This window comes from Mus caroli, chromosome 3, assembly GCF_900094665.2.
Source record: "Mus caroli chromosome 3, CAROLI_EIJ_v1.1, whole genome shotgun sequence".
NCBI classification, from domain to species: Eukaryota; Metazoa; Chordata; class Mammalia; order Rodentia; family Muridae; genus Mus; species Mus caroli.
The window spans coordinates 102,173,259-102,184,034 of record NC_034572.1 but is presented as its reverse complement, the minus strand read 5'-3'; the positions used below and the strand labels follow the sequence as shown (position 1 = coordinate 102,184,034).

At 47.4% G+C, this 10,776-nt stretch overlaps 1 protein-coding gene across 1 annotated transcript; it reads left to right on the top strand.

Moving 5' to 3' along the window:
- Nucleotides 1–3,969: 3,969 nt before the first annotated feature.
- LOC110291414 (glutathione S-transferase Mu 3-like) lies at nt 3,970–9,355 on the top strand. The gene is given in 9 exon segments (XM_021158555.1): nt 3,970–4,020; nt 4,287–4,362; nt 4,925–4,989; nt 5,278–5,359; nt 5,450–5,509; nt 5,512–5,540; nt 6,793–6,888; nt 6,970–7,080; nt 9,266–9,355. Coding segments are annotated over 9 exon segments (645 nt in total). The 5' UTR covers nt 3,970–3,984.
- The last annotated feature ends 1,421 nt before the right edge of the window (nt 9,356–10,776 follow it).

Below are 10,776 nucleotides of genomic sequence, written 5' to 3'. Positions count from 1 at the left end.
CAGCTTTGGCTCAGTGAGAATGACCTTAGGCACCACATTGGGGAGCTTGGACTCTCTTGATTACAAGCCTGATGAGGCTTTCTTCCTGGACCCCCTCCCCCAAGTGTCCTACTTCATCCTGTCTTTGGTAGGTCTGTGGGTAAGATTTCTTCTATGTTGTGCTGACCTGTTGGACTCCTTTGTCTTGCCAGAAATTTAGGTTGTGTGCAAACCTAGGCTAGAAGGAGCTCAGCTTTGAGCCAGAAACATGTTGATGAAAACAGAGAAAAATAGAGTGTCTCCTGCAAGATCTTCCAGCCTCTGCCTTCTGAGAGCTGACGTTAGGAGAGCTCCTTTATGCTTGGTTTATGGGGTGCTGGGTTGGAACTCAGAGGTTTGTGCGTGCCAGGTCAGCACTCTCTCAACTGAGTCCCATCCCTCTTACCTCTGTGTTTGGTTTTGTATTTGTCTGGTTGGAGTATCAATGTTCTATCAATGCTTTATCAGTGTTGTAGATGCTCTGTGATAGTTACAGGTTTTCGTGAGTCTTAGAGAAAGTCTGAATGTTTTTCTTCTTAGTATTTTTTTTTTAGACAAAGCGTTTTACATTAAACTTGGCTGTTTTTCTCCCATCTTGAAATGCTAATGTGTTTAAATAAAGCTTTTTCTATTTCCCTCCCTCGTTCTCTTTTCTCAGTTACTCTCTCCTTCCCTCCCTCCCTCCTTCCTCCCTTCTCTTTTCTTTCCTCCCTTGGTTCCTGTCTCTTACTGTGTGTCTCTCTAGCTTATTTTCTGTCTTGATGTTTGTACAACTTGCACATAGGATGTCATCCACTCTCCACAGATGCTTAACTACATCTGCATCCTCATGGCAGGTGAGGCACGATCACTCATATCTCATGTGCCAGAGAATGTGCTGTTCTCACAGCATGCTGGAAGGTGTTCAGACCTCATAGAAGGTTACGGCAGTTGTTGAAATTGCCTCTGATATAATGAAGCAAGGGCGTTTCTTCAGCTTTGATCTGTCTTTTATCACTTCCTGGATCCCTCACCTCAAAGGCCTTAGAGAAGCCTGCCTACCTTTCCTGCCTGCTCTTTATTCATTTCAGCATTAATTTATGAGTTTACTCATAAGTTACTTTTGCGTATGATGTACGCTGATGTGCACAACTGTTCTGGAAAATTTTCTTCCCTCAAAGAAGCTGTGTTGATGACCAGCTGCATGCACAGTGGCAGGATGTCTTTTATATTAAACAGATTTTTATAGATATAAGTCTGATAACTAGTAGTGGGGATACCTGGATAGCTGAGGAATAGGGGCACGCTGTACTTTTGTAAACTGGAATCTGCAGATATGCCTGGTCCATGGCTTGTTTGCTCTGAGTTAATTTGTAAGCCCAAGTGATGTCTAGAGGGTGCAGGGCTGATGCAGGCAGATTCTTATTAGACTTGGCATTAAAAAAAAAAAAAAAGAGCTTGAAATCTAATGTCCGAAGAACGAATGAAAATACAAGGCATGAGGCTTTTACTTGGGGTCTCTTCCATGCCACATGGTTACTTCCCCAAAGCTACTATTTAACTCTATAAAAACCCACTGGGTGCAGACAAGATATGAAAACAGTTTTTGTTCCCTAGGGAATCAACCCATCATCATCGCACATTGCCTGTTTTCCAATGAAAGCAGAACCTGAAGACTCAGTTCCCATCTCTGCTCACTGGTGACAGGCAGCACAGACTCCCTTATTCTGGTTGCACTTTGTCTGTCCATCAATTAGACAGCATTATCTGGGACTAAAGGGGTGTGCTAAGGGTGTGTATATATTCCAGCAGGAGTAACCATGTTGCTGGATTAAAATTCCTCTTCAACTATGTACCATCTCTATTTCCTGAGTTTCTCTAGACAGTCAACATGTGAGAGACTTTCAGAGAGTCTCCATGGGGCAGAGAACACTTGGTTGGCACTTACTTCTGTGATGTTTTAAAAAACAAAACAAAACCCAGAAGCCATTATTTATAGAATTCTGTGGTTTTGCATGGACCATGTTGAATGTCACCCATTGGCAAGGAATTATGGAATCCATCTCAGATGTCACTCTACAGGTTATAAGCCAAATTTCCTCCAGCACATTTAGATTTTTTCCCTGTACAGTGTCCTTTTAAGACACTAGGGCTGGCTGCACTGTGAACTTGTGACAGTGCACAGAGACAACCAGAGGATCAGTGATCAACACTGGGATTAAGTTCTCCAGGACAGCACTGGCTGTGACTCTTAGCTTCAGATCTCTCCAAGTCCCCAGGCCCCAGGGTTCCTTGCTGCCTTTCCTTGTGGCCATTCAGGTAAATCCAAAGATTTTTCTGAGATCCTTAGGATAGCAAACAATTAAAGATCTAACTCCTAGGAGCTCAAGGAACCAGGAAATCTTGTGCATGTGTAAATAGCATGGTCTTTCTGTGGGCAAGCTTAACTCTGGGCATTGTCCTTAAGGTCTTATGTACTTTCTGAGTGTGGCCATTCAGAGAACCTGAAGTGGGCAGGTGGACGTGTCCAAACACTAAGGCAGCAGTTGCCACAGGTACTGTGAGCTCCAGTGACATGGTCTCTGTGTGCATGCATCCTCACCGAGACTTGCAGAGCATGTGGTTTCTCTAATGTTCTAGGATGAGATGGCCTCTGCTTGTCCCCTGCACCCTCACTGCACAGCTCCTATGTGGGTGACATGATATGTTGCTTTCATACCCCGTAAAGGTATGAAATCATCTAGTAAAGGATGATTTAATCCCAAAATGTACGTTCTGCAGAGCAACAGCCTTGCCCTTTGACTTGTAAATTCATTTTAGTCTCCTCTTCTGTCATTTGTTTCTCGTTATATCTGATAAGTTTTTATAAACAAGGTGATGTTATCCTCTTGGTTTTGAAAGATTCTTTTGCCTCCAAGGAAGAAAGTTGACAGGTAGGACAGTGTTCTTGGTAGGACACTGTCCTGGTGAAGGTTAGATGACAGGGCATATATTTCAGGGTAACTTAAAGGTCATTTGAGTAACCCTGTCATATACAAACATATGTCCGGGGTTTGGGCCAGGTCTAGCATCTAGGGATGTGGACAGCTGAGGGTCTAGCTTTGGGCTTGTTGTGTCCTGTGCAAAATGTGTACACAGGATCCCGTGTGTACAGCATCCTGTTGTCCCTTGAAAGCAAGCCTCTTAGGGCACATGCTCTCCCCCTCTATGGCACACACCAGCTGTGCGTTCTTTGCTCCCTTGCACAGTGCAACCCATGGGAAGTTCTGCCAGCCAGGTACCCCGCACTGTGATGGTGTCTTAGATCTCTTGTGCCCTAGGTATCTGGTTCTTGGATTTAGCTTACAAACATGGCCAAAAATAGTGACTGGCTTATTTGGTCACTAGCTTGATGAGCAACTGATGAAGTTTCCGAATTTCCTAAAGGAAGACACTGGGAGTACTTGCTTTCTGATTGTTCCTGTTCTGGAATCCTTCCTACCTCATGGACTGTCCTATGATTCTAGGTGAATAATAAGGCTGTGGTGGGTAATAGAGCTTGGCAGCTGTCAATGCTAAATTAAACTTTTGCCTGAGGGGCACCCTACTTTATCTTCTGTTGAGATCTGGGACTCTCTCCCAGAGATTTCCACAGTATAGGGGTGAAAACCTAAGTTCTGCTAGGAATGGAAAACTGCATTTTCAAGTTTGGGGGCACCATTAGGGGGCGGTGACAGGAAGCACTAAAGAGGCTGGGAGGAGGGGTCCTTCATGTGAACCTGCTCAGAATCCAACGCCTGAAGGTGCATAGGATCCTACTTCTCCCTCAGGGTTTCGGGTTCAAAGTCTCTGAGGACAATTGAAGGGAAAGGCAGTGCCTGAGTCGGGTTAGGGCATTGAGGGCGGGACCGATTACAAGGCCCCACCCATCTTTCCCTTAGCACCTCCTTAAAATTCCCCAGCTCAACCTACCTGTAGCTAGTCTGAGAAGACCACAGCACCAGCGCCATGCCTATGACACTGGGCTATTGGAACACCCGAGGAGTGAGAGAGGGATCCGCCTGGAGGGTGGGACTAGGACTCAGGCGGGAAGTTCAAAGCGATCCGGGCTAGCAGATGTATACTTTTCTTAGCACCCTGGAGTTCACAAACTTGGGAGGCTGCAGGTGTGAAGGGGCGGGCACCTATGAGTGCTTGTGTACACACTGCAGGGTGGCTGTGTTTGTGGAGGGTGAGAGGATTCATCTCAGAAGATGAAGTCATCCAGTAAAGGTCCTACCATTTCTAACTTGTGTGACCTTCTCTTCCAGCTGACTCACTCCATCCGCCTGCTCCTGGAATACACAGATTCAAGCTATGAGGAGAAGAGATATGTCATGGGGGATGGTAATGACACCTTCCTGGTCAGACACCTGCTTTCCTCTTACCCAGGGATGCCCGTACCCAGCCCCTAATTCCTTAGCTCTGCAGACCTCCTACAACTGGAGGAGGAAGGAGCCTGCTCCTTCCAGGAACCTTTTGAGGGTGCAGTTTGGTTTTCTATGCACTGGGAATGGCCATGTGTGGGAGCTTGCTTTTAAATCCAGCTCTAGAAAGGCAGAGAGATAGGTGGATCTCTGAGTTTGAGGGCAGCCAGGTCTATACATATAGTTTCTGGAAAGCCTTGGTTACATAATTGAGAGATCTTGCCTCAAACAACAATAATGAGACTGGAGTTCCGGGCCCACCTGTATTTATAATTGAGCTGGATTCATTTTTGGGGTCCCATTGGGCTTAGGCTCCTCTTCTTTATCACCCCTCTCCTTCATCTTGAGAATGACTTAGTGCAAGATGTTACAGTTCTCCTTCCTCAGGGTATCTTGCTCGTGACTCCTTGGGTGGGTCAGTGAGATTGGAGTGTCAGACGCAGCCACACTGATATCCTTTCTCATCCTCTTGTCCACCACAGCCCCCAACTTTGACCGAAGCCAGTGGCTGAGTGAGAAATTCAATCTTGGCCTGGATTTTCCCAATGTAAGTGTAGGGAAAGGGAGATTTGGGGAAGATGTGGTGATCTCACCTCATCTCCTGGCCTGGCTGAGGGTTTGGGATCAGTGTTTCTGCTCTCCTGCTCCATCCCTGCTGGCTGCACAGTGTTTCTGTGATGGGCTGTGTCCCAGCTCTCCCATTCAGTGCACACTGTGGCCATGGAGGGCTTCCCATGGCAGGCACACTGAGTGCCAGGCCCCGTGTCTGCTCTCACCCAGGGAAGAGATGCTGAGACCCCATATCCCATCTGACCATCCCTGCTTATCTATCCAGCTGCCTTACTTAATTGATGGGTCACACAAGGTCACCCAGAGCAATGCCATCCTCTGCTACCTTGGCCGGAAGCACAACTTGTGTGAGTGGGGCTGGCTCCAGGGTAGGGCATATCAGGCAATCTCCTTGGCTTGGCTGGGTTGGGATGCTGAGTGTTCTGTGTGTGCCGCAGGTGGAGAGACAGAGGAGGAGAGGATCCGTGTGGATACTTTGGAGAACCAGGTTATGGACAACTCGTGATAGTCTGCTGCAGTCCCAATTTTGTGAGTGGCCAGTAGGTGGAGAAGACAGGGTTTGAAGCAGGAGTTAAAGTCTTGCATTCAGATCTGTAGGATCTCCTTCAGTAAGGAGCCATGTTACTGATTCTCCAAGCTTTCTGATCTTACCAACAGAACGACCTTCCTTACCATAGTGATCTCTCACATCAACACTGAAACTATTAATACTTGTCTAAGCATCCTAGATACAGTTGAGATTCTAGAGTGAACAGTCTGATCCTAGACATTTAATGCAAAGTTAAAATCCCTGACGTGTATGTCCTGTGACCACTTCCATGTGTCATCTAAGCTAGTGTTCACACTAACAATTTTCTTCTTAAAACGCAGACTCAAAAGATGAGGTAGAGGCTGGGGAGATGGTTCCGAGGATAGAAGTCTTTGATGTGCAAGCATGGGGACTTGATTATGGATCCTCGGTATCCCACATTAAAAAAACAAACCAACCAGGGAGTACCTTGGAGCACCATGGGAAAAGAAACAGGAGGATTTCTGTGCTTGCTAGCCAATGAATCTAGCTGGTCTCTGCACTCCAGGTTCAGTGACAGACACTGTGACAAAAATGTAAGGTAGAGAGTGATTGAGAAAGACACTGGGTATCAGGCTTTAGCTTCCACAAATGCACACACAGGTAAGCACGCCTACATACATACCCCCCCCAAAAAAAAACATATTATGAAGAAAGGATGCACGGGCTTGGGAGTGGCATGCACAACGGACTCACACATGTACCCAGCACTTCCCAAGCATGCCCTCTTTGGCTCCAGTAGAAGACAGGACACCTTCTTAGTAGGCAGCTCAGGGTCAGCCAGAAGATCTTTGACCTTTCTTCTTTTCAATATTAGTGATTGCTCTCCAAATATTAGTTGCATGCCGTTCAAATATCTAAATTGTTCTTATCCATCCATTTCCCCCACCGCTGCCCCAAAGCCAGTATAACTTTGTCTTCTCCTGGGGTCTTTAGGTCCTTTGTTTCTGTGGTTCCATTGGATCTCTGGGACCATAACTAATGCATGATGATACTTAGAAAAACCTGGGTGTGACTCATAGCAGCTAAGTACCAGTGGTGACCAATCACAGTGCAGCACTCCTGTCTGTCTTCCAATCACTTCTGATAGATGAGGCCTGCTACTAAGAAAATGGTAGTGAGACTCAGTAGCCTAGTCCTTCGAGGCCAGCAGCCTCTCTGCCAGGGAGCCTATGACTAAAGGTGGTGACAGCCAGCTGTTCTCTGCCTCAGGAGAAGCAGAAGCCAGAGTTCTTGAAGACCATCCTTGAGAAAATGAAGCTCTACTCTGAGTTCCTGGGCAAGAGGCCATGGTTTGCAGGGGACAAGGTAAAGGGAGGGGTGGGGAGGAGGGTCTGCCATCCTTCCCTGGTGTCAGATTCCAGAGCGCTCACCCTTGGCTTCCTGCAGGTCACCTATGTGGACTTCCTTGCTTATGACATTCTTGACCAGTACCGTATGTTTGAGCCCAAGTGCCTGGACGCCTTCCAAAACCTGAGGGACTTCCTGGCCCGCTTCGAGGTGATGCCATGATACTGCTTCCCCTTGGGTTGTCTTCTTTCTCACTTTCTTCGGATAGGTTATCTTTCTGCCAGTGAAATGAGCCAATTCAAACCAGATTATAGCATATAAAAGCAGGTTTATCGGGAAAACACTCTCAGGTTGGTGAGTTACCTGATCTCAAGGAATGAGGCCAGGGATGTCACCATGGAAAGGGAGATAGAGCAGAAGGGGAAGAGAAAGAGAGAAAATGCATGGGAAGAGACTCTGAGAGAAGGTCAGCTCAACCCCTAGGCTGGGAAGTTCAAGGTAGAGGTCAGGGTATGCCAGGTAGGGACTGAAGGATGCTGGGAGAACCTGGAGGCCAGGTCTGCTTTGATATGTAAAATATGCACCTCAGCTGTTTTTCCCTGGTCTCAATCCCAACACCTTTCACAGTGCCTTTCTAGTTCTGAGACCAAAGGAAAAACAACTTAGTTTTTTGTTTTCGTTTTTGTTTTGTTTTTTTGTTTTTTGGAATTTTGTTTTGTTCTGGGTTTTTTTTTTTTTTGAGATTTCTGTAAATGTATCCAGCAATATTTATCACTTCAAAATCTCAAAATGTGTGTGTGTATGTGAGGGGCATGCATAATGCCACAGTCCTGGGACTAAGTCAGCAGAGGCTGTAGAAACCCAGTCTGTGAGATGCATGTGGTATTCCTCTTGGTTGCTGAAACCAGCCTGTACCGCACTACACAACAATCTTGGGTCATCTACACAAATCTGGGAATCAGATTAGTGTAGATCCAAAGGCTTTTCTACCTTCGATCTGTTGACCTTGCTTACTAATCATCAAAGATACTGAAAGAACCTAGTTGGGAAACCCCAACTCAATTCCCATTCTGTGCGCACCCAAGAATCACGAACAGACGGCCAACTTGATGTAAGAACACGAGGTAGTTTAATGAGGGAGCTCCAGGCCGACACATATCTCCCAGCAGGAAACAGAGGTGTCGACCACATGGCGGAGCCATAATGGCGGAGCTCTGGGTCGAAACATATCTCACGCAGGAGACAGTGGATTCGACCATGAGGCTTGGAAGCTAGGGNNTTTTATAGAAAAGGGGTGGGGCTGGGGGAGGAATTGGCGCGGTTTCACATGATTGGTCCATTTAAACATCAACAGACTGTCAGAAGGGCGGGAGATAGGGAGGCACCAGGCCAGTCAGGACATGTAATGACGGGCCTGCCTGGGCATGTCCTGGCCTGTTCGGCTATGTTCTCAGCCCCAGGTTTCAAAGCTCACAAACAAACAACTCTTTGGGCTATTTGACATAAATTACATGCATTACAGGTCTCAAGTTTTATTTCCTTTCAATACACTGAAACAGAGTGGCACCTTAGCCCAGCATGTGTATGGTCACTTTGCACCCTCTGGAATCGTCTGCGTATTCTTCACCTTAATGTATGGCTTATAACATGACATGCAGTCACACGGAGTGGTCCCTGTGTTAGGGGTGGAGAGAGGTACTGCCAGGGTGTGGTGAGATTATACTTGGGAATCACGGGAAGAATTGTTAACTCTGCTCTCAGGAAATTAATTAGAATCCTGTTCAGCTTTTCTTTGTGGCCTGTTCTCTTGATGTCTTTCATTGAGGATTTGCTGAGTCACTGGGCTCTGCCTGTCTTCCTGGTTTCTTTTTCTTCCTTCTCTGTTGGTAAATACAGTTTCTCAGTAGACTGTCTCACAGGGGAGAAGGGGAGGGGAGGGAAGAGGGGAGGGGGAGGGAGAGGGGGATAGAGAGAGAACAAGGGAGAAGGAGAGGGAGAGGGGAATAGAGAGAGGACAAGGAAGAGGGAGAGAGAGGAGGGTGGAAGGGGGAGAGGGGAGAATGGCAGCTTCAGAGACAAGCTGACTTCACCTCTGTCTCAATCACTACCCCTGTAAGAAGGGGCAGTTGAGGTCTCTGGACCTCGGTTGCTTTCTGATAACTGGTTATAGTATTTTCTGAGCCTGTATTGTACCTTTAGTGGGTATAAAGCACCTTCACAGGGTCTAGTCTCTCACTATAGGAAACTGAAGAGTTCTCTTGCCAGGGTTGGGAGCTTAGCAGGCTGTGCTGTGGTCCAGAGCTTGAGCCTTTGAGAAATGCAGTTCCTGACCTGGGGCTGCTCCTCTGTGTGGGCTGCAGACCTGAGCTTCTGCTGTGTCCTTCCCAACGTGCAGGGCCTCAAGAAGCTCTCTGCCTACATGAAGAGTAGCCGCTTCCTCCCAAGACCTGTGTTTACTAAGATAGCCCAGTGGGGCACTGATTAGGCCCCTGTCATACTGTCACTCAAAGGGGGGGGGGACCTGTCCATACTGTGGATCCTGCAGGCCCTGGGTGGGGATAGCACCCTGGCCTTCTGCACTGTGGCTCCCGGTTCTCTCTCCTTCCCACTCCCTTCTGCAGCTTGGTCAGCCCCATCTCCTCGTCCTCACCCCAGTCAAGCCCACGCAGCCTTCATTCTCCCCAGTTTCTTTCACATGGCCCCTTCTTCATTGGTTCCCTGACCCAACCTCACAGCCCTTTTCTGCAATCTGAGGTCTGTCCTGAACTCAGGCTCCCTAGAGTTACCCCAATGGTGAACACTATCTTAGTGCCAGCCCTCCCTAGAGATACCCTGATGGTCAACACTATCTTAGTGCCAGCCCTCCCTAGAGTTACCCTGAAGGTCAATGCCAGCCTGTTCCTGGTGGAGGAACCTCCCCAGGCCTGTCTCATCTACAATAAAGCCTGAAACACACTTGCTGTGAGTTGTGTCTTTTTCTTTTGATCGTTAGCCTTGCCAAGCATCCCAGCTGCTTCCCAGGAGTCTGAGCTCTGAGCCTGTAGTGCCAGGCTCTGAAACATCTAATGGAACCAGAAGAGCTTTGACATATCTTGGCTCTAGTCTGAGATCCTCACAGCAGAGATAAAGCTTTCTAGAGGATAGAGAGGGAATCTCACTCACTGCAGCATGCTGGGACTTGGAACTGTGAAGAGTTGTGGGTCTCACTGAGTCATGAAGCTGGTGGTGAGAGCATCCAGGAGGAGCCCAGGATGGTCTCTTCACCTTGCCCTGTTCTCGGAGAGCTGTTCAAAGATGAGTCTGTGACTATCAAACCCTAGCTTTCTGCAGACATAATGTAATTAGCTGCTATTGTATTCAGGGTTTGAATACAGCGGAATGGTTGATTGCCAAGACCTGCACGACTTTGGGACTAACCTGACTAGGGTAACTGGACATGAAGAAACACTGAAACAAGTACAGAAACAGGGATCTGTAAGCCATGTACTTTGAAGGAGATGCAGGAGTTGCCCAGAAAGTCAGTGGGTACAGCTGAACAGGAAAGCGGGTTTATTATATACCTGTGGATAAGGAGGTGTGCCAGCTAATCTCAGTAGGGATCTATAGGGGACCAGTCTTGGGTTCAGTCATCCTGGAGGAAGAAGCTGTGGTCAGTACTTTCTGCACACAGTGTCCACATCTGTCCTTGGGCCTTGTCATTCCCAAGGGTCTGAGGCATTGAGGTTCTTGATCTAGGCATGTTCATATTGACAATGTCCATTCACCCAGACTTCATCTGCTCTCCAGAGAAGTGTCAAATGGATTGCACTGAGAGCTACCCAGGTAGCTTGTAAAATGTTGTATGTTGGTGTGGCTATGGCGATAATTCCAGAAGAGTTGTACTTTGTCTCAGTAGACTGAGTATAG